At 36.4% G+C, this 25,151-nt stretch overlaps 1 protein-coding gene across 2 annotated transcripts in view; it reads left to right on the top strand.

Annotated features, from left to right (window-relative positions):
* Positions 1-25,151, top strand: part of si:ch211-246m6.5 (von Willebrand factor D and EGF domain-containing protein) — a 52,731-nt gene that overhangs the window by 9,834 nt on the left and 17,746 nt on the right. For both annotated transcript variants that reach the window (XM_043222261.1, XM_043222260.1), the window contains exons 6-18: positions 92-181; positions 381-522; positions 882-1,099; positions 2,709-2,782; positions 4,168-4,444; positions 5,397-5,599; positions 6,563-7,503; positions 12,559-12,695; positions 15,255-15,416; positions 16,631-16,732; positions 19,648-19,762; positions 22,991-23,241; positions 24,601-24,820. In XM_043222261.1, the coding sequence (XP_043078196.1) occupies positions 92-181; positions 381-522; positions 882-1,099; positions 2,709-2,782; positions 4,168-4,444; positions 5,397-5,599; positions 6,563-7,503; positions 12,559-12,695; positions 15,255-15,416; positions 16,631-16,732; positions 19,648-19,762; positions 22,991-23,241; positions 24,601-24,820 (2,932 nt within the window). The remainder of the gene's footprint in view (positions 1-91; positions 182-380; positions 523-881; positions 1,100-2,708; positions 2,783-4,167; positions 4,445-5,396; positions 5,600-6,562; positions 7,504-12,558; positions 12,696-15,254; positions 15,417-16,630; positions 16,733-19,647; positions 19,763-22,990; positions 23,242-24,600; positions 24,821-25,151) is intronic.

The following is a 25,151-nucleotide window of genomic DNA, read 5'->3' as shown; positions in this document are numbered from 1 at the left end:
TGTGATATGCCAATGAAATTCTTAATTTGTATAGTTTCTATCTCTTTGTTCAGTCAGCACAACTTTCATGACAGTCTGGTTTGATTGACAGTTTTCCTGCAGCGTGTCCACCTTCCTGTTAAACTCCTCCAGCTCGCAGTCGGCGTCTAAAGAGAGCGCTGGGTTTTTCGCGGGAATTAAGGTAAATCCCGTTACATCTAATTCTTCATAATCACGACGGATTATGCATCATGAACAACGCCTGAAGCGATAATTACCGGCTAAATACACATTGCAGCATTGCAAATACTATGTTGCATAATTACCCATGTCTAACAGAGCTGTGAGATAGTGTTTGATTTACACTGGCTTCGGCCAAACATCCAACACTTTTTCTGCAGTTTGTTCCAGATGTCCTGCACATCCGCGAGGACGCTAAAAGGCATGTTTTGGCTGTACACAGCACAGTCCCTATTCCCTGCCATGGCTTTGAGCACAACCGCCGCTGCAAAGTGTCTCTCGCTCTCAGCGTACATGAATCAGGTGTGTTTAAATTGGTATTAATATGTGAGTCAGTGAAAAACTATATACTGACTATATAGATCATTTTATTTCCATTATTTTTATTATTATGAACTTTAAATGAATGCTATGGAGGGCCAAATCACTCATAATGAAATAATGAAATAATTATTTAAATATATAAATAGATTGTTAAATGCATAATGAAATAATTAAATATATAAATAAATGCAGAGATGCATAATTCTTATGTACAGTTAGGCTTAGAACGCGACTGTACCGGCATGAATCTTCCTTTCATGAAAATTTCCTTTTGTCTTGAGTTTTCTTCCTTTCGTTTGAGGATGTATCTACTTATGATCTCTGTCCGAATGTCTCAGACGACGTAGTTGTGGAGGTTTCAAACGTGGCCTTATCATCCTGCTCGGTCGAGCTCCTGTCCCAGGCCTGTCGAAACGGCGTCTGTGCTCAGGGTACCGTGACTCTCAGCGCTGTTACTGATTTCACCCGGGACGGAAACCGGGTCAGCTTCCTCTCCACTCAGCCCGCCGAAGGCAGCCCTCGCCTCTGGAGAGGTTACAACCCTCCTGCGCTGAAGGTTAGCCAAACTTTAGCATGCATTTCAGATTTAATATTAGTTGCTTGATTGGTTTTGTACTTAATTAATACCTGTAATTTGATAAGTGCTCTTTGAAATGGCCTTCAGGAAAATGAAGTGCTTAAGATTAGAATATATTTACATGATAATAGGAATTTTTCTTGCTCTTTTTACAATTTGACCCACCCTGATGAACTCCAGTGTGCCCTGTTGGTACACTGATGTTAACCAATCATAACAAAGGTTATTTGCATATAGATGTCTTAAAGGTACAGACGTAAATTACAGTCTAAGCGTGCAAACAACACCGTTAACACAGTTTTCACACTTATGCAGTTTTACCACAGTTAAAACATTTAAAATAAGTAATTTTTTTAAATAAAGATGAACCAAGAAGTAGCATCATTTCGACCATTTCTACATCAAGATGGATGGCAAATTTCACACGTTTTACAAACTACGTTGTGATAATTGCATTAGTGAAACATTCAACCCTGTTACGAAGTAGGAAAAAAAAATATCAAGCAAAAATGAGAAAAACGACTAAGCAAATATTTTTGTTTAGTCGTTTTTTAGGGAAAAATATTTATTAAATTCTGTAAATCAAAATTTGTTTCAAAACTAGCTATAACAATAAGTTCGATTAGGCTGCATTTGAACCCCTGATACCATTTATTTATTCTTTTTCATTTTGATAAAGCTTTTTCCAAACAACATACAATTATTAGACTATTATTTTCTGAATATTTTAGACACATTTTTGTAACAGGGTTGAAATAAAAAAATAAGTAGAATGAAATAACTACAAAACTAAGTCGAAAATAAGCGAACAGGCATTATAGGTATATACAGCATTTTTTTTCTTTGTGTGCATCACAGTGTTAAAAAGTACGAAACTTCAAATAAAATACATTGAAAATAAAAAGTCTTTTGAGACCATTTGATTTTTTTTTTTAGCATTTTCCCTTTTTTGAAACAGGGTTGAAAAATTTTATAGCTCATATAAAACTATGTTTTGCCATTTTTTTCCTATTTATTTATTTAAATACAGTCATTTAAAATTAATTAATTACTATTTTTTTAGCATTTTCCATTTATCTCTTGTACGGACTAGTAGAGTTCAGAGATGGTTAGATTTTTTTGTAACACTCCAGGTTTGAAATATACTGTGACTTGGCCTTACAGCTCTCATAATTGACCCCTGCTGAAAGGAAGAAAGAGCCTCTAATAAGGCTGACACCGAAAGGACAGACAAGAATGTGGTAATTCAGAAGGAAAGAAACGTAAACACACATAAACCTCCAGTCTTCTTAAATAATGTGTCACCGCCGGCCCCAGACCACCATCTGTGTTGTCTGTAAACATGAAAGCCACTCAGTGCCCTTTAATAATGGGAAGAGACTGTACTCTTCTGCATTATAATTAGGCAAGAGCCAACATAGCTCCACAATTATTATCCCCATCAATGGCATCTAAATTGCGAAAGTTGATTCCCTGAGAGGGTTTTATAAGTCATTTTTCTATGTAAGTAATAGATAAATTTGCATTGCAAATATAGCTGCCAGTATGAATGATTCATTACCAATTACTTTTTTTTTCTTGAATGCAGATAACCGTACAAGATATTCCAACAGCGACCTGTTACTCCTTAACTGACCCTCATGTCATTACATTTGATGGCAGGTAAAATATTTCAAAATTTTTAGACAGGTTTCTTTTTTCCTTGTTGCTCAACTGGTAAAGCTTTGCGATAAAATGACAATAATAATGGCAAGGTCATGGGTTCAAATCCCAAGAACCATAATAAACCATAATAAAAATACTGAATTATTACTGATCATTAGTGATTATTATACTGATTATTTCTTTCTGTCAGATTTATCTTTTGTTTTCGATTTAAAGCTAGGTAAAAAAGGTTTTGGTAAAGCACTGTGTTAATGACTAACACTGCCAAGGTTGTGGGTTCAAATCCCAAAAGTAAGAGATTTTGGATTTTTATTTCTTTCTTTCCCTTTTGCCACGGATCAGTTGAATTATTTAAAATTTCCTGGTTTTGTGACTTTTACGTGGTAGTTGCTCAAATGGTACATTTTTAGATAATGAGACAAATGTAAAGGTCACTTTGACTTTAAGATTTGTTTGGCACGGATCTATCACTTCTACTCTTAAATTTGATTTGATTTCAGGTAAAATATTTAAAAGTTGCTGTACATTTTGTTGAACAACGGCCGTGGGTCCAATTCCCAAATAGCCCAAGAATTCACTAAAGGCTTATTTCTTTCTTTGGCATTTGCAAAGGACAACTTGAATGTTCTAGATCGCCTGTGATTATTTTGACATAAGTTATGTGACTTTTACATGACATATGCTCAAATGGTACATTTTCAGGTAATGAGGGAGAGACGTAAAGGTCACTTTGGATTTCAGATTTGTGTGGTGCAGATTTATCACTTGTACTCTTTGAATTTGGCTCAGAAGGAGGGATCTTCATGAAAGTGTACGGGAACTGTCCTCATTAGCAGATATGTCCTTGACAGACACCGGCCCTGTGCCACAATTTCCTCCAGTAGAGAAGCACACATGGCTCGAATGGACAATAGATATGGATTTTAACACACACTATAGCACAATGTATTAAGCAATATGTGTTTACAGCAGTGTCAACGCACAGTGTCACGGTCACCATCGAAGTAAATGATGCTGAAACTGCTGTGTGAAAATTACTGCCTCGGCTTCTCTCCCTCAATTTCTTGCTCTTGTTTTATCTTACAGCTCTTTTTAAGAAAGCCTCTTCTCCACTTTGCCGTTAAGTTCAAATAGTCCTCCGAGAGATTGTATTCAGCTGTCTGGTCTTTAAAGGTTGTTTATAGAGTGCACACAGAGGTTTCTGAATTTCATTTATTTTAATCACCACGACTTCTAGCACAGCAAAGCAGAACTCTGAAAAGAAACAAGATAACTATCAGTCTGTGTATCTCTGTCTGTGTATCTATGTATCGTAATTAATTACATTTCATTCATTTAAAAAATGACATCTATTAATCTTGCTACAACCCTATTCTACTCAGGCGCTATGAGAATCAGCAAACAGGCACGTTTTTGCTTTATAAGAGCACAAAGCGTGTATTCGAGGTCCATGCGAGGCAATGGGATTGTGGGAGTCGACATTACTCTGTTGCATGTACCTGCGGAGTGTCGGCTCGAGAGGGCAACGAGGTTGTGACCTTTGACATGTGCAATGGACAGCTGCAGGAAACACGTCCACACTTGTCCATCAAAGCCTTGGGACCATCCGTGACCAATCAGATCAAGATCCATGAGACTCATCAAGGAAAGAAAGTCACGGTACGGTTACATTCCAGTCCTGTGGTAGCTAATAATTATGAATTATTATGGGTAGGTTTTAAAAATGAGGTTTGGTATTAAAAATGTGAAATTAGGAGTGAGGCACTTTCTTCAGCCTGAGGCTTATTAATTTCACTTATGGTGTTAAAAAGGAGTTACCTTTTGTCAACTGGGCTGGGTTTGTTTTTTTGTCTTCCTTTATTAAAAAAAAAAACACAAACTAAAAATATAACACATAAAAGGTAACGTAGTGACGCAATTAATTACTTATTTCATGGAGTAATGCAGTATTATAATGCATGACATTTAAAAGTAACTTTCCCCAACACCGCTCACAGTGTAAAATATAGTCACGATAGACCACATGACACCACATTGACATGCAAACTCAGAAAATCTCAGTCATGCTCACTGTGAAATGTATGCAGTTCAAGTTTCAATTTCTTGGCGAAATTGTCTGAAAAGTAAACACAGACCTCATCTGTTTGGAAAAGAGGCTTTTTTCCCTGCAAAAAGATTTTAAAGCGCTCAGTCTCCACAGACCATCGGCCTGTCAGTGCAGCAGATGTTGTCATTGTTGCATTGTGACACAGTTTGAATGAGAAAGTGTTTTGTGATGGCTAAATTTATCTAGATTTGTAATATTCTGATGTAGACTCTTGACGAATTGCCACTAATGTCCTCATAACCAGCTGGCAGGGAAATGGGATCTTTTACTAACATGTGCATTTAGTTTTTTGATTGAAGTTTGGGTAAACTGAAGTTTAGTTTAGGAAATAGCTGAATTAATGATTTCAGATGTTGGATAGATCTAATTTATGGGACAGACAGTGAAAAACACTTGCCTTGCATATCTAAGGGTCTGCATAATATGATGTTGATTATTGTGGTTTAATGTTTAGCATTAATTATCTAAGAATTAAGGAATTTTTTTTCTGTTTGACCCTTGCAGATCATTTTTGCCTCAGGTGCGTTTGTGCGAGCGGATGTCAGTGATTGGGGAATGAGTCTGTCCGTTAGGGCTCCAAGTCAGGATTTTAACGCCACCACAGGCCTGTGTGGGTTATTTGACCGGAACAGCCACAACGACCTCTACCATCCTGTAGGCACAAGTTCCCGTGACAAAGACCTAGAGGAATACATTCAGGGCTGGAGGTAAGAAATGTTTTTTCAACATCTATGCAGTCTGTATTTTCACTGGAATCACTATACGGCACTTAATTGAACTGTTGAGTTTAAGACAGGTAATAAATCTAGTCAGAACCAAAGCTGCCATGTGGTGTACCACTAAGGTCCTTCAAGACTCTTCAACTCCATTCCTGGAGGGCTAGTATCCTGGAAACTTTAGCACCAATCCCAATTTAACCCACCTTTCAGTTATTTTTAAATAATTCTGAACACCTTAATTAGCTTGCTTGGGTGTGTTTTTAAAGTTTTAAACTCAGAAGGACACTTGCCCCACAGGACCGGAGTTGAAGTGTAATTCAAAATTTTAATGTAAATAACCCATGTTATTTTTCACAAGAGTTCTGGCTTCTTGGCTGACCCATGACTCGACTGTATGACGCAATTTACTTCATACGTTGTATGTCAAGTCAGACGTCAGCCAAGAAGCTGGAAGTCTGCACTCAGTCAGTCAGTCATATCCGATATTTCACCCACATTACCAAGCTTGGAAGAGACAGGTTAAATTTTTAAAAACCTGGGATGGCTTTGGGGTGACTAAATTATGGGGTAATTTTAATTTTTGGGTGAACTATTCCTTTAACTAATGGTCAAAAATATGGAGCTATAATGCTGGTAAGAACTATGAAAATGTTCAGATATATGTACATAAATTGTAACATATTTACAAGCTGCAAAATTCCAAAAGGTGCCAAATAAGTAGGAGTAAGTAGGAGACTTGGATAGCGGTTCGGGTTCAGATTAGAGTTTGCATCACCATTTAACCTTGATTTGCTCGTTTTAATGTCAAATATAATTAAAGCAGAGGAAAGTCTCTAATCTAATGGGCTAACCTTTCTCGAACTCTAAATCCTCTCTTGACGCAGTGCTTGAGGGCTTAATTCAAAGGCTGATTTGAGACAGTCATATTTTTGTTTTATTTCTCTGTGTCAGGATCGCGCCTGGGGAGAGCCTGTTTGACAGCACGCCACCTGCCGTGGATGAGGAGATAAAGTGGAATTTCTGTGCTTGTCAAAAGGGATACAGCCTGTCCCTTCATTCAGCACGTGCCTCCGAAGGCCTATTAAACCTGCCTCCCATCTCTCGCTGCTTATCTCACGACGACACAGATTACACGTCCCTATTCCCCTTCAAAGATGCCACTGCCGAGTATGCCATTAAACCCATCTCCACCCATAACGTCCAGAAGCGGGAGGCGTTGGCTGAAGTGTCAGAATTAGGTGTTAAACTGAAGTCTCAAGTGTCCCAAGGTCTAGCAGAGAACTCTCCTTCTTTAGAGGAGTTAGAATTAGACTCATTATTTAAATTTGACGCTCCTCGCTTGAACGAATTTAAGGTGCCCTTACCAAGCACAGGTGGAAGGCCCAAGAGACAAACCCTTGACTTTTTGCCCGTTTATACTGTTCAGGACCTAAGCCAGGCTGACCTCGAAAGTTTTGCCTACTTCTTTCCAGATGACCACCGCTCTTACAGCCGTCCAGCTGCCCATCCTTCTTGGCCAACACCTAGTGGACTCACTTCTGCCAAAGCTTTGGAGGTCTGCCAACTGGCCTTGGCGAACTCAACCGTGGGCACAGTATGCAAAAGTCTGCTGGGTCGGCGCCTGGAAGAAGCTGTGGTTCTCTGCATCCTGGATCTTCAGTTGAAAGATGATTTGGCCTGGGAGGACGCCCTTGTGCCCTTCCTGGAGAACGAATGTGAGCGAAAGTGGTTGGAGAATCGGACCCAACGTTCTCAGGAAGCGTCCAGATCATTGGCAGATATCGCAACAGCCCTACGTTGTCCTAATTTCTGTAATGGGAATGGGGAATGTGCAGAGTGGGGGTGTCAGTGCTATCCAGGCTACAGCTTTTACGACTGCAGTCTCACTATCAGTAAGTGATCATTTTGAAATCCATCTGTTGCTTCTAATGTGATCCGCAGGGATCCTCGATTATCAGAAACACTCTAGGCTAAACTTATTGCAAAATAGCTATTAATAAGAAGCCATATGGGGTGCTACCACATGTTTTGTGTGATGTACCTGCAGGGGGTTGTGAGATTTGAACGGGGAGCACAGTTGTGGATCAAAGATATCTTTGAAGCATGGGGAATGTCCACCTTTGTTCTCACTCTCTCTGGACATGATGTAGTCGTTTGAAAATTTTCAACACTCATTGTGTGGTGAAACACAAGTGAGACAATTATTGTCTTATATAAAGAAAGCAAAGCTATCAGTTCAAAAGTCAGATTTAGTAATGTCTTATGTAATTCGGTCTTGGGGATTGGTGTCTGTTAAATTTATAGTGTATTGTTTATAGTAGATCAGAGCACAAATCTGTGAGATTGTTGAGACTAAAGTGAGATTATAAGGGTATGTTTTTTAGAAGAACAGGAGTACCTCAGAATAAGTTTCTAAATCCTTGCCATATTAATTCCTGTTTAAAGGCCATATCACTTCCTGCTCGAGGAGATAAAGCAGGTGCAATGTGAGCAGTACACCATGTTTTAAAGGAAATGCTGCTGAATATATAATTTTTACTTCCTCTATAGATAACTCTAGGGCTTCGGAAATAAGTATTTTGTGATAACAGTGGACATTACAAATTCACCAATTCCTCATTGTATTTACAAACATTGCTCTATAAGTAGATCACTGTCTAGTGTGATGTGATGTTGCATCTCTATGGGTCAGTACTTTCACTGCTCTTTTGGCCAAATGTGTGTAATTAAAATCCTGTACATTGGCACAAGTGCAGTGTTCACTACAGCTGCCATTACCAGATGGTGGCTAAGGTGCCAGAGCTTTTTTGTGGCGTTAGATTAAATTTTTTCCTATGCCAGCTCTTTTCATCAAGTGTGTATTTTTAGAGTCTTGCTGTTTGTTGTATGCCTTCAATTCCTTTTAATTACGTTTTGCTTTGGATGCTGTTGTTCTGCATTCCTTGCCCTTACACTCAGCAAAGAATAATTTCCTACTCCCTCTAGCATGTCTTTAAAGAAACTGCAGATGGTGTGCGATTGTGCAAGTGTGTTTTTTTATTGATTATGTGAATTATTTGAATTGTTGTATGGGACTCCTTTTCAAACAGCAAAGTCATTGAGAGTGTTTATCGGCTGATTGTTTCTGGCAATAACGATGAGGCTCAGAAGTGCCATTAGCTTTCCCAGCCAACCTTCATATCAATGAGATATTGTTATGCAGGTATGCTAACGCCTGGCTCTGTGCCAGACGCCCATGCCGGCTCTCTGATTAGCATTGGGATCTTCGCTAAGCCGTTATCTCCCTCGACGTTTTTCGCATGCTCCCTGGGGCTGCCGCGGTGACGAAATGGGAGTTTTAACACAAATTAGCGAACAGATTAGGAGCTCTAGAGAGGGCTGTTTATCACAGACTGACGTTTTTCAACCTCTCAGAGAGCGAGCTCTGATTTATGTTAACCGCGCCAGGATCAACGTGCAAGGTAGCACAGAGAGGACTGCTAGATAAATCTGCTTAATTGCCCAACTGATCATCGGCTGATGCCTCTTCCACATCTGGGATCGCCATTCATTAGTTGTTTTTTTTGGAAGCCTATGACAAGTTTATGCCTATTTTCGGTTGACTTTATTTCCACTTCATCTAGTCAAATGTGAATTTTTGTAGGACATTTTTTGTTTGTACTCACATTTTGCCTTGTGATTTGTGAATATGTTAGCATGCTAACATGCTACATTTATTTCTGCTGAATATAGCATGTAGACTGTGTACTGTATGACATTTTTTTGTCTTAGTGACCTACTACATCAGCCAAAGAGTGGCGTAAAAAACACAAAGCACTGTATACCAAAATCCATTATGCTCAATTTGACCTTCCATTTACAGATATAAACTAGAAATAATTACTGTTGCTACATTTCCATAGCTTGTTAATCGGGCAGGCCAAATTTGTATTTTTTTTTTTTTTAGATGACATATGCACACCACTTATTATTATTATTTTAAACAGTATGCAACAAATTCCATGCATTTTTTTGTCCATATGTTTGTTTAGTATGTAGCACATATGGTGTAATACACAGAACTTGTATGCCAATAACATTTTTGCTATTTTATTTACTATGCTACAAATAAAGATTGCAATAAGGAAAAAATATTATTAAATATTAAAAATAGCATATGCTGGAACAATGCAGATTAGACCTTTTTACAGAAACAATTAAACAACTGGATTTCACATTCTTATTTGAACATTTCAAAATGAGATTTTATTTTATTTTGCCCATTTTTTTTCATCGTGACGAAATAATGTTATTTTTTTCAACATGTGAATATTTTGAAGATTACACAGCTCTTCTCGTACAACGAGAGCTCAAAGTGATCTTTCAAGCTTGATAACACCATACGAGTTTGGAATGACACGAGGGTGAGTGAATAATGGGTTTTCATTTTGTCTGAATGATTCATGTAATATACAAATGGTGCATCCTGACTACATTTTCAGGCTCTGTGTTCATTTGATGCGCCTTAAGATTTGAAAATGAGGCGGACAGGGAACTAAAGGGATTCAATTTCAATTTCCACACATGCCGGAAAAAAAACAGCACATCACACTTTCTCCTTAGTCTTGTGGCACATTTTATGCTATTACTGCCACAATGAAGCTGTACTACTCTTTATTTCATATAAATCCAGTGAAAATCAAGTCTATAGAAAAGGCAATCAGACTGGTTTCAATACATGTGCTTATCTGGGTTTTCTTCAATAGTGGAACAATCTGGAAAACCTCACTTTTGCCTTTATTCAGCTATGAGACAGGGGTCACATTCTGTAGAAAGGACTCTTTATATATATATATATATATACAGCAGGTTTAGTGAGTCATCCCGATCGCTCCTCATTTATCATTTCTCTTCAAACATAAAGCACCAGCGTTCGCCCTTGTGGCAGAGATTAAAAACTCCTGAATATCTCTCACGCTCCCTTCCTGGCCGGTCAGGGACAGTGTGTGAGAGTGTGTATGCATGTGTGTGTGTGTGTGTGTGTGTGTTTGTGCACTGCGTCGGTGCTCGAGGCTTGTCTGGTTCAGATCTGCATTTTCGGAGCTCGGGAGTGGAGTGAATCATGGGAAAATCTGAAAATCACCTCACTGACCTGCTGAGCTGGAAATTTTTGATCTTCAAGGCGATTAGGAAGGTATATGTGTGGTGCTCCTGCAGCGAGAGTGAAGCTTTTTTTTTAAGGTCACAGATTTTGTGTCTTGTTTTGAAGCCATAATGATCCTTGTTTCAACTGCTAATAGCTTTTTAATGGTTCGCTAATTGATTAGCACATGATGTCACATAACATGCTAATTGTTTGACTCGGAAGTTACAGTGATCATCGAAATGGGGAAACAGGCCTTACGCATTCTTAATAGGTAAAGTAAATTTTATTAAGGTCATTTATTAATGGTGATCATTATATTGTCGCAAAATGTATACATGTAAAATTATACATTTTAAGAAATCGTTATATAATTTATATTGCACATATACAAATGTTCTGAATTTCCTTGGTTTCAAACCATTTATGAGATAATGTTAAATGTTAATAACCAGCATTTATATGATAGATTTATATTATAATTTATACATATAGTCTGTATAAATGGCTCTATATTTATATAAAGGACTCATTTACTAGCTGGCTTTCTTTATCAGACCTGATGCTTTTATTGCATGACTGGCAAATTTGTCTTCAAAAATAATTTAAAATTCTCTGACGGTAATATATCTTTTTCTAAACCGTGTTATGGGGGCGATTTGTTTTTGTAATTATTTTATTATCACTTTTTTACCCAGTGTAAAATTACACAAAACGAGACCATCTGGAGGAGGTTCTTTGATGAGGCTAAAATTCATTAGCGCTCGCTCTGTGCTTAATTGTTCTCCTCCGAGGACCATTTTCTCTGATATCTCTCATTGTTTTCCTCCTCCAATTTTTAGATATTCTCTGCACTTCTGGCTTAGGTTAGCATCCCGTCCCAGTACATCCATTTTCGTTTGCGTCTCAGATATGCGATTCAAATAGACTTCCGCCCCGCGGAGATCGCAACGTAAGGTTGTGCTCCGCTAATAAAAACACTGATTTGAAATGAGCCGAGATGGGAGCGATAATGGCATTAATCAAGCGTAATGCAGCCACGGTACAGTCATTTCAGCCTGTCGCTGAAACTATATTAAATGTTGTTGCGTTTCATAAGGCCTGAGAGACACCCAAACAAGCTCGTATTTACTCGTTTGCATTATTTAAGAACCTCAGTTATGGAGAGCGTTATTTTTCCCAGCTCTAATTATACCGTAATGTTTGCCGAATGAATCCGTTCCCGGTTTTAATGACAAACGCAGACCGGCAAGGTCAGAATCCAGCAGTCTGAATATTTAGTGACGCATTATATAGCTTAAAGCCGGGATTGTTTTGTTTTGTTTGTTTGTTAGCGGCAATGCACTTGGAAATGACTTTCGTTTGGTTTAACTGCGCCTTTTTAAAATGCCGGTGTTGCATTTTTCCATTTGAGTCTCGTAAAACTTTATCCACTGGTGGTTTTTGGAAAGGACGGCGAGCGCGCATTATTAAAGACTTCACATAAATTTACAATGGAGTTTTTGGGTTTAACAAGACTCCCGTAGTGGCTTTGCAATGAATCAACAATGAGTAGACAGCCGACTGTCATTTTTGCAGGCTCGTTCGACTGAAAGACTTTTTCTATGAGTTTTTGAATGAGGTTGTTGAGTTGAATGACAAAGAGTACGTTGGATTTGACCCTTTGACCCAGAAAAGTCTGTACTTTTTCCCCATTTACTCCCCAAATAGCTTTCTACCGAGCAAGTGTGTGTATTTCCGTGTGTGGGCTTGGTTGTCTCGATGCAGTAAAACTGCGGTATCAGGGACACGCCCATGATTATGTTCTGTTTGTCTGTTTCCTCAGGTCAGCCAATCGAAATCACCGATCTGGAGAACGGCGGTTTGTGTGACGTCCGTGAGTTCGACTGTGACGGCGTGAGGGTTTTTGGGCTGGGTTTCATCGACTCACCTGACCTTGCGTGTCTTGTAACCAGACTAAAGGTGAGACACAAATAACGTCACTTGTGTTTATTAGGCAAATTGTATAAAAATGAATTTAGTATTTGATAAAACGTTTAGTATTTAAATGATTTAACACTTATAATTTATTATAGTATTTTAATTTAATAATTCTACTAATTGTATGAATATTCTATTATTTTATTATTCTATTATTTAGTTATTTCATTGTATTGATATAATATATTACTGTAATAAATTATAATAGTAATAGTATTATAATAGTAGTTGTTGTTATTTTTATTGTTATACTCATATAATAATAATACAAATTATTTAAAAATATTTTTTATTTTCTCACAAAAAAATAATATTATATATAAATTTTATTAATATACTATTATACTGTTATATATTAAATAATATAATTTTAATAACTTAATATTATAATTAGTTTTTTTAATTTAAAATAATAAATAGTCTCTTATTACTTATATATATACTTTTTTTTTTTTTTTTTTTTTTTAAAGGTTAGTTCCATTGCTGGATTCTGATTTGTCAGCAGCTGTGTTTTCTACATTTTTTGTATCACAAAAAATATGAAAACTAAAACGAAAATAATTTAAACCAAAAGACGGAAAGCAGATGTTTTGACATGCCGAGAAATAAGCAGATGTATCTGTGAGAGACAATATCATATGATGTGAAAAATAAACGATGCAGCCAATATATTAGTATGTAATATACATACATATATCACACCGATCTATCCATCTTTAATTGCAGTTTTAATTTTTTTTTATATTTATAATGACTATAAGATCACGTTCAACTCTTCTAAGCCAGTCTTCTTTAATATTTCATCAAGGAGTCTTTATGAATCTTAGCATGGCTTTTTTTTAATACCTGCTTGCCATCTGTTTGTATATTTAATTAGGAGAATAAGGGGGGAAAGGCGCAGGGGACATCTGAGGAGATAACCAAAGCAATAAAAACAGTAATCAGTCAACACAGCAGAGCACATACAAAGAAAACACCACGCAATAAGACCGGTAAACAACATGCAAAACACACATAATGGGCTGTAATTATCCGCGGATTTAAATCGGCTGCTGATTCCTTTATTAAATTGTCTGTTTTACTTAAAAGTTTTGGGCTTGAAGTTAATTTCGTGATTTCATATCGATGCCCCGCAGGTTTCGACTCTACAGAGCGCTTTGAACGGCTCAAAAACATACTTTTAATGCTGAATACTTCAATTACGAGAAGTTCACATCTACTTTACGTTCGTCTACTCAGTAGCCGGTTTTGAATAAGCCAGAGGAATGCATTAAATGCATTTAATGGCAATCCGAAGGTTAATTTTGAAATGAATATTGCTGTTTTTTTTACAAATACGGCTATGGGGTGTTCGGGAGCTGAAAACATCATGGTTAAAAAGCAAACGTAACTAGCGTTTCCCATCGTGCAGATCCGAACATGTTCCCTGCGTGCTTTCCTCTCATTTGAATTCCACCGCTCGGATATTTCCGAACCACCCACTTTCGTCGCCGTCTTTTCTCAGGGGGTGTTTGGCCTGCCGCGTGAGGTCATCCCATTCGAGCAAATTGCTTTGACATTCATTATTCTGACTGTTTCTGTTTTTCTGAAAGAATGAAGGCCCAGGGGTGAAGATTGCTCTAATTTGCAGTTTTATCTCAAACAGTTGTGAATACATCAAGCACAAATTCCCTGAAGTTTTTAGCATATCTTCTGATAAATGCAGGTTGAAGTCAAAAAAAAAAAAATGTCAATTTTACATTTTACCTTTTACTTATGCTGTAATGTAGTTTCAAACCTTTCTGTACTTGGTTTACTTTTATTATATGAGTATCTAGAACATTTTGTTTGTTAGTTTTTATTGTTCGTTTTGCACGTAAGAAGCAAATTCATACTGGTTCGGAAAGATTTTCTGCTTTAAATGGATAAAACTATGTATTTTTTGGGTAAATTAAAATAAATTAATAAATAACATAACATAAAAAATGTGCACTTGTTCACTTCAAATGCTAAAATATACACAATATAAAAAAAACGCATTATTAGTAAGCCATTGTCATGGTTATTTGTTAACATTTTAAGTACTCTTTTAAGTGTACTTTGTCAATGTCAAATTAAAAAACTTTTAAAATCATTATGTTTTGATAACTTTTCGACTTTGCTGTGCTGACTGTTACTGTTACTGTAAAGCATGTTTATTATTTTATGAATTTAGTTATATTTTTTTTTTATTTTAGTTACAGTTTTAGCAATGTTTGTAGTTGGTATGTTTTTTTTTTTTAATAGCCTAACTCTTGATAATTATAAATATATTTATATGCATGACACACAAGTTCAACAGAAATAACAATACGTATATCTTAGTTTACTTTGAACTGTCAATAGCAGCAGTTACGAAATTACAAGTAAATATGTACTAAAGTCCTCCTTAAAGGGAGCAACTAATTAGACTGAATTATTTAATTGTATTCTTATAAATAGTATTTCTACGTCATTATAATGTGCTTCCGTTTGGCTGCCTCTTCCAAGAATAACCAATTCGTTTTCATTGATATTTATTAGCACATGAATGGAGTTTGGATCCCCGAAGAGGAAGGCAGAACCAAAGCGTCCTTCCTGAGCTCTAAAGCGCTGGACTGCTCCGTCCCGAGACTCGGAAACATGGCCGTGGACACGATGGACTTCACGGCCAGCGAGCAGCCCTATGCCAGATGGGAGATTAAGGTACCTGTCCATCAATCTCAGGGACAGGGATCTGTCCGAGGGTTCATGTGATTGATTTTCCACTGCCGCTTTCCGCGTTGACCGAATGAATCAAAATGTCATCAACGGGATAAAAGCAGGCCGTCTTTTCCGAAACTTTCCATTGTGATTGAAAGATGAAGCGGCCATTGAATCGAGCGCGTCGGCGAAATGCAATTACGCGGGAAGTCTCCTTCACAGTTGCGGGTTTTAACGTTTGAAATCGGCTTGAATTTATGCCGGCCTGCACGCGCGCTGTTTGAGGCCAAGCTAAATGACGCGTACCGGGCTCTTTAAAATATTATATCGCGGCGAAATCGCCCAGCCGTGAGATAGAGGAGAGCTTTTCCATTTCGAATGACAGCCATAAAGGCAACACAATCGTTTTAATCATTTTTACGCTTTGACGGCCCATACAGGAAACCGATCTGGCTTTATCTTTAAGTATACGGCTAACATAAACATTAAAAAGTTCGTAAACTCCACCGAGGGCTTTGATCATTGACCTCAATGACCCGTCCCAAAGCGAGGCTTGATCTATGCGTGTGCGCCTTAATGAGTGTGTTTACTGATGTAAAAAACGGATGGCCTGTGATGAGGAGAATCATTAACATAAATTTAAATGTTGAAAGAGCCACGGGGGTTTCTCTGAAGGTCAGCGCAAAGACGTATCTGTAAGGTAATACATCTCGAAATCCACCTAAACTCCTGCCCCGCATTAATCTCAAAGGCTTGTGGGATTAACACTCACCGAGGGGCTGAAAAATTGATCTCGCTTTTGGATTTACCCAAACTAGTGCTGCTAAAAAGACACCGAGGTCTGAAGTATTACAGAAAGATGTACTTTTTTGCATCACCTGCCAGCGGCGGACGAGCTGAGAAGGTTTACTGAACATAAATATGTCTTAATTCGCATTTCGCATTATCTTCATTACACGGCTATTTAGTTTGATACAGCATGCTAAGTATTTCATAGTTTTTCTGTTTGTAGTTTTTAGTGTTGTATTCTCTTTTTTTCTCAAATTCTGCTTTTGGTTTGTAGCCATATAATAAATAGCTTTACGTGGAATCAACCACGCAATTTAATGTCAGGGTTTATTTGGGGATAAATAGTAGTCGGTTGACTGTAGCTTTACATTCATATTCAATCTCAGGATATGTATCTAAACCTTTCTAATTCTCTTTTTCTTCTTTAGGTGACTAACGATGGTCGTCAGTACAGCAAGGGCAAGTTTTTAACCCTTTATGATGGTATTTGCCAGCTGTGTGTGACTGCTTCTGGACTCTGCAAGCTGAAGGTAATGATATCCAAACACTTATTAGTAATACATGCTCAGATAGACCTATAGATTTTCAATGGTCCGTCGTTTCTCATATTGTGCTCATGATTAGCACAGAAAACAAATCAAAAACACAAACACGTGCACATAGCATTAATCCCAATTAGATAATGTATGCATTGTAACTATATTTGCATTGTCATAATGAATAAATAAAAAAGGTGGGTCATGACTGTTTATGACAAAAACACTGTCCCAATTATATGAGTATAAATATAATTGGGAATATTATTAATCACACACACATATGCACTAATATTATTAACAACTAATATCCCTAATTATATTTTATGTGTATATCCTAATAATTAATAATAATTAACTAAATAATAAACTGAATATTATATTATAATATATTATAGAAGATATAATGAAATAAAATTATGTTACAAAATTGCAAGATATGGTGACAGTACTACTGATTGTATGATTTTATATTTTTTCAGAAATTTTAATGTACAACAGTAAATGAATAACTAATAAATTTCTTAACAACAATAACTATATACTATATATATATAGTATAATTCATAATTTATTGAATAATTTACATTGATATAATATATACTATTATTATTAATAATAATAATATGTATTATATTATGAACATTATTAATTACACATTATTATTATTAACAAATCATATTCATCATTATATTTTAGATGTATATCATGTCTATTTATATAAAACAACAATTTTTGCAAAAAAAAATCAGGAAAGAGTGATGACCTAAAAAAGTTATTAATATGTATTATTAACATTCATAAAGATCTCTCTCCACGTTATTGTCATTGTTGTTATTATTATTAAATATAAGCAATATAATTTGTTAATTATAGTATGTATTGATTCATTATATATCACAAATATCCAATTTATTATCTTTATTATTTCAAGATGCATTTAGTCCGGATTCATTACATTATAATGTAGAGAAAAACATAAAGGATAAGCCCTGTTTCATTTAAAGCCATTTAAACAGATTGTAAATTGATGTTGACTAAAGTGTCATTTGTAGCACAGTGTTTAAAAACATCCGCGGTTGTTCCGGCACAACTCCCCTCGTGGCCTTTCCGTTCATTCGTCCATCTGTCCATCATCCCGCTCTTTATATTCACTGCGCGCAGTCACACTTCCCACACCAACAGCCTGGACTCTCCACCGGAAAATCAGTCGCAGAGGATGCGAGTTTATAGACCCAAAAGGTAAAAAGTCTGTCGTAGCCGTTTAGCGTCTGAGAGCAGCAGGACAACAGCGATACGTGAGGCCACTGGGGTGTGCGCCGGAAAAACCCGGAGCGCGGATGTGGAAAACAGACGGTATTATTCCCGACATGAAAACCAGAGACTGACGGAGTAACCGATCTCCTGAGCACCTGATGTCCTCCCCTTCTCTTGCTTTCTTTCTCTGGGTTTTCAGCTGCCACATAGCGTGTAATCTCAGTGTGAGAGACGAGTTATCTCGGAGGATCCGTTTGGTCTCTGTTTATCTTCTCTGCTTTGCCGCGGATGTCCTCCGGGCGTTGCGACTTACACGTCCCGCTGGATATTAAAAACTTGAAATATAGAGATTGTATCAGTGCCAGGCTTTATGCTTTGGTGATTTATAGCAAAGTCGGCTGAGGTTTATCTCAAAGGTTTGACAGGGGAAGTTGGCTTGAGCCGAGGTGTAACCGTGAGCAGTGGCAAAACATCTCCACGCCGGTGAACACCGCTGGAGCGCTCCGCGGCACAAGTTCAATAACACACAAAATACTGCCTTTTTTCTTTCTATCTTGGAGTTCTTTCTTAAACTTTAGCATGAACAACGACAAGGTTGTGAGTTCGATTCCTAGGGAAAGCACGAGCTATATAGTTCGTACATTAATTGTCTTTTTAATCACTGCATAATTGTGACTTTTACTTATGCATTTATGCATTTAGTTTAGTTATTTATCTATTTATTCATTTAGTTTGTCTTTATTTTTACATTTAGGGCTGTAATGGTTAATAAATATTTAATTTGTAATATACTTGTTCTATTTTATTTTTGAATTCAGTTTTTATTCGTTTTAACTCTATATTGGTACTTTAGGTTTCGTACTAGTTTAGTATAATTTTAAAGGATTTGAACTTTTATGTTTAATACAGGTGTGTTGTATGTTGGTAAATAGTACTAATAAAACAAGCAACAAAAAAAAGCATGCATTACACTAAAAATGTAATTTATAACAACAGAAAAATGAAAATGAAACAAGCTGATGTAATGAAATGAGTAGAACTGAAATAGAAATACATAAATTAAACCTATATAGAACCAAAATGAATAAAGAGTATAGAATATAAATGAAAAGCACAGAGGGCATAGCAAAAATACTAAAACAAATGCTTTTATTATGCTAACTTGAAATACAAAAATAACAGTTCATTTAAAATATTAATCAATACAAAAATGGTATAGAAATGCTAATAAAAAACAACACTGGGGTTTCAAAATATCTATATTCCACCATGCATTTCATTTGCAGGAATTGTGGACGTTGCAACATTTACATTTGTTTTTATTAGTCCAAGTTTTATTTTGTGTTGAAATGTTTAAAAATGTAATTGAGCTTATTTTCCCAGGAGCTTTTATTAAAATCAAAGTTCCAATTTATATTCACGTTTTTTTTAAATGCAATTTAGTTTACCTTGCTTAAACACTTGTATTCAGTTCTCATTACTGATCATTACACCTCTCTCTCTCTCTCTCTCTCTCTCTCTCTCTCTGTCTCTCTCTCTCTCTCTCTCTCTCTCTCTCTCTCTCTCTCTGTCTCTCTCTGTCTCTGTCTCTCTCTCTCTCTCTCTCTCTGTCTCTCTCTCTCTCTCTCTCTCTATCCCTATCTCTCTCTCAGGAGAGGACGTGTAATATAGATGGGATGTGTTTTGCTGAGGGAGACTCCAGCCCTTCCGTTCCTTGTCTCCAGTGTAACTCCACGGCCTCCAAATACACCTGGTCCATTAATCAAGGTAAACACAGTCGACATGAAAGCAAACCGAGATCTGATGACATTAGCACACGATATTGAACATCATCTGAACCTATAAACACTCAAACAGCGCAGCATTAAGCTACAAATTAGTTTTAGCAGCTTTGGGACTCGACCCAACAACCTTCTGCAGCGCAATCTAATTTAAAGCTAAAGCAAATAAAGACAGTGGCATTAACATAAGGAAATACAAGCTGTTATCTTTAATATTTCATATTCATAATAGTTAACGTTCACGTGGCAGGTGTGGGTTTGAATCCCATTCTTCTGAGATTCGGTTTAGACCGACTAAATGTACTTTTAACAAATTGTATTTAACTGAAAATTGTGTACGGCTCTTACTTTGTCGGTTATAATCAAACTGTAAAAAGAAGTACGGCAGATCTGAAAAGACATGCTGTCTTGCTACTACTTTGAGTATGTTTGAAGTTAAAAGCTCACAGCTTAACTAACAGACCTTATTACAGCAGCTAAATAGAGACGTTATATGGCGAGTCAGCTGGAAAACGCTCGCTGTGAATTTCAATTAGCTGACATTACTTTTTTCGGATTTTACAGCCTTGCAAAAAAATTGAAGCAAAGCACTTGGTAATAAACTTTAGTTTGGGGTTTATTAGCGCCCTGAGAAGACTTTAGGCCTGCAGTGATGAGTGATATTTCAGTAGGCTCTTTTAAATACTGTTTTCCTCTCAGGAGACTTTTATAGGATATGGATGAAGTATTGGACTGTCATGGGATGAAGTGAAGCTACCACACTGACCGTGATGCAGAGTGGCGTAGATACTAATGTGCCTTTACTGTGGTAGAAACACCTCGAAGCACACCCTTGTGCCTTGATTTGATTCTATCTGCCAGTATATGTCCGTTTATTTTATAACGTGTTTAGCACTAAACAAATGTAGATTGCTTGTCATTTTAAATATTGATATAACGTATTTCCTAATAGTAAATATCTTAGTAATTTATTTATTATGTTTAATGCTGATAATAATGTCATTATTTGTTGTTGTTGTTGTTGTTAATAATAATAATAATAATAATAATATATATTGTTGTTTAGTTATATTCTAAAACATTCTTCACACTCTCTACCAATATTACTACTACTACTACTAATAATAATCAAATATGTATTATTAATAAAACATTACTGTTATGTATTGTTGTTTAGTTATGTTTAATATAATTAATACAGCTATTAAATTACTATTATTATTATTGTTGTAGTTGTTGTTTGTTGCTGTCAATTTGTCTGTATATTAATATTATATTATTGTTATTATTATTAATTACAAGTAACATATCATTATAGAATATATTGGCCATTTTTTTCTCAATAAACAATTGTAATATTTTTATTGTTTTAACTGCATTATTATAAAACCCATCTGATATGCTTAAACAATCCAATCGCATATTATTGGCATTTTGCTTTATTCGCCTTTTCAAACTAGAAGACCAGCCACTGTCCATCTCAATAATTGTGAAGAGTAAACATATATATATATATATATATATATATATATATTTTTTTTTTTTTTTTTTTTACTCTACTGTATATGGGGACTCTTCACAAGTATAGCAAAACAAACACAAGTGTTCTTCGGGAATCATGTTGCATTTGAGCACAACCTCCCACCTCTTTAACCAGAGAGAGAGAGAAAGAGAGAGAAAGATAGCGAGAGCGCTGACAGCAAACATCCGTCTGTTTGGCTGCGCTGCAAATGAGGGCCGGACCGATGCTATCTGAGACTCCACACACATTCAGCTTTGAGGAAGATTACAAGCGTTCACCTCACACCCACTTATCTTCTGCTGGTTATTTCATCATTCTGTGGCAAAACCGAGAGTCCGTTCATTCATGCGGACAAATTCAATTTAGACTAGATGATCATCCGAGGAATATGTAAAAATCGAAATGCTAAGTGATTCAGATGAGCATTAGCAATGCAGAAGTAGCGTTACCCAACCGAGCGAAACCATTTTGAAACGGTTAGCGTGTGGTTTTTTTTTGTACTTGGTTTGCATTCGGGAGAACAGCAACGGCGTGTTTTATCGTGTTATTTCGGCATTGGGTTTGTTTACTTCGTGATGTCAGAACAGATTTATGGATCCATTTTGTTGTTAGTCAACATTTCCCAGCCAGAAACTCACAAGCTCGTGTACGTCATGCTGCTCGTGAATGAGATTTTGAATATGAGTGACATATTGGTGCAGAAAACGCTTGCATATTTTAAGATAGGGGTTGGTTTATTTTGTAGGGTTTTGTTGTGGATAATTGCATGTCACTTTAGATGGATATTTTTTGCTAACCGTGTTGCGGTTTTCGTTTGTCGGGTTTCACGCAAAACAAGAAGCGGGAAATAACCGTGGGATACTAACGCATGATGCTGTAAATCAGATTTTATCCCACAAATGTCATCATGCCAGATATTACGAAAACAGATTTTCTTTGTGTGCCTGTTCATTTCATGTGAGACATTTGTCATTTTGCTTTCAGAAATAAAACTGCCAAAATAATATCAATTTATATATTTTTTTTTGTAAAAACGATTAATGTGTTTCAATTAAATATGCAATATATATATATATATATATATATATATATATATATATATATATATATATATATATATGTAGTAATAAAATTGATTTATTTAACAATAAATAGTAATACAATTTTTGAACTTAATGAATAGATAGAGTAATTTCTAATTTTGCATTCTAAATTATGATTTATGAATGTATTTATTAACGTATAAATGTTTATTGTTGTTTTTATTCATTTATTCATTATACATTATTCATTATTTAAAATGTTTGCTGTATTCATTATTTATATATATTTATATATAGCATATATATATATATATATATATATATATATATATAAATATAATAATACACACTACACACTCATATATTATAAAAACAATGACTTTTATTTTGGATTCATCATTTAATCTAATTAATAATAAATTATTAAAAACGTGTATCAATTAAAAAAATTAAATAATAATAACCTAAATAAAAAATGTGTTTGGTCTATATTTTGCAGTTAATTAAAATATATTTAAATATTATCAGACATATTATTTTACTAAATATATGACTGCAAAAATATTGGCTAGAAACTAAAAATCAGCTCTGGGAATTGTTGATTCATTCATGTTGTTCTGTCATGCAATTCTCCTTCTCATTTCCTCAGCTAATCGTCCACCGACCTTCCACTCGCCGCGGGACGGCCTGCAGACCTTTGTAGGTGAGAACTTTGTGTACCAATTCACAGCCACGGACCCCGAGGGCTCGGCCCTGCTCTTCCAGCTGGAGATGGGGCCCCCCGGGGCCTCAATTTCCCCAGCCGGGCTCCTCATCTGGAAAGTGGACGAGGAGGAAACGCGCAGTTTTCAATTTACTGTGTCTGATGAGTGTGATGCCCAGAGCAGATTTACCGCGGAGGTGAGAGACACTGAGAAACTGACGCTTGACTGATTTTTTTTATGTTTACGTGAAATGAGTTGCAAACTTTAGTTCTGAAGAAATAATGATTTAAGCCTTTTCGGATATTTTTTTTGCTTTCCTGTTATTTACTCACCTACATGTTAAGCCAAAGCTGAATGCTGTTATTTTTGTCTTATTTTTGCACTTGCAAATAAAACAATTCTGAAATTACACGGCCAGAATTGTTCATTTAATTACTGAATTATTTATTTAAAATATAAAAATACAAGATGTTTAAATGAATATACATTAATAATAATGATTATATCATATACATGTATATTTCCAGCCGCAAGCTATTTTTTGAACGAGCGTTATTGTAGCATTACATAGTGTTACATCACATTTTTGTCACATTTTATTGTGCGAGCTGAAGCAATGAAATATGCTCTGCTAAACTGTTTTCATCATTTTATCTAGGATTCATTTTAGTGTATCAATTTGTTTCTCGCTTTGGATAAAAGGCTTTCTAAAATGAATAAATGTAAATGCCAAACTTGTATATTTACATGCAAAGATTGGTAATTTATTCATAGAAAGATCAAATGAATCATTGAAACAGGACTGCATTGTAATCCTGGAAAGCCCTTTTTTAGATACAATGTGCAGTTTACATAGATGATATTAGATGTTGTTGCATACGTACCACCATGGTAATCTCTCAGTACCATGGTATTACTGTATTCCTAATTGCTTTTTGGGAGTTATAGAGCTTAATATCTTTCACAAAATGACATAAGGACAGCAGAACTCAGCTGCTCAGATTCTCTTGAGTCTTGTCTCACAGCAGTGTGGTGCAACGAAAGACAAACGTCCTCTCCATCTCCTCTGTGGGCCCTAGACGGCTAACAAGCATCTGCTTCCTGCCTCCTAGCGCTTATTAAAGACTGTCTGAGTTTGAGAGATACAGTCGTTTGAGGACAGGAGAGAGAGAGAGAGACTGTATGCAATTAGCAACACTACTGAGAAAAAAATAAAGGATGGCATTTGGGGTCAGTTGGGTACTTCAAATATTACAGAACAGGGTCGCAAAAAGTGTTTCCTTATTAATATTCAAAAACGTTACTAAATATATTACTGTTAACCATTAAAGGAAAATTAGCTTGTTTTTTACTTACCTTCGAAACATCGTAGATATATGTGACTTCCTTCAAACAAATCCAGTGGCAGTAGTTAGTCGTCAACAGTTCAGAAGACGTGAAATAAAGTATGCTGTAGTAAAACGTCCCTCACGCGGCTCCGGGTGGTGAATAAAGGCCCTCTGTAGTTTGTAGTTTTCATCTTCTTTGCGTTATCTTACAGTTGTCTGTGTTACAGGTGATGGTTCGGCCGTGTGGCTGCAGGAATGGAGGGACGTGTGTGACTAACATCAAGTATCCGGCGGGCAGCGGCGAGTACCTGTGCCTGTGCCCGGCAGGAATTCATGGTGACCTGTGCCAGGAAGAGCCGAACGAGTGCGGCTCCAGCCCGTGTGGAGCAGGAGTGTGTGTAGATCTGATCGACGGCTTCCGATGCCAGTGTCCCGCTGGACTCACGGGTATTTGGTTCAACCTGCGACGCACAAATTACGTTTCATTTTCTGCACAACTATCAGCACAGCTGTGACTCGGCTGTAGGTAACCACAGCGTGCTGATATGCAACCACCGCTACTGATGTGATATTGCGTTTGTACAACAGTTTGACGACGCAAGTGTGTAAAGGCAACAATGCATCCAATGGATTCAAAGCCAGAGTTGACCGTGTAAAAGCTGTGCCCAAGCCTCCGTTACTAATTTGAAAACGTCACTGTAGAGCGAGTAACCAAGGAACGTAACATAATAAGATCATAGACTGCCAATTCAATTTTACCAAAATTAATTGTCATCTC

This window comes from Puntigrus tetrazona, chromosome 22, assembly GCF_018831695.1.
Source record: "Puntigrus tetrazona isolate hp1 chromosome 22, ASM1883169v1, whole genome shotgun sequence".
Lineage (NCBI taxonomy): Eukaryota > Metazoa > Chordata > Actinopteri > Cypriniformes > Cyprinidae > Puntigrus > Puntigrus tetrazona.
This window is presented reverse-complemented; position numbering and strand designations above follow the sequence as displayed.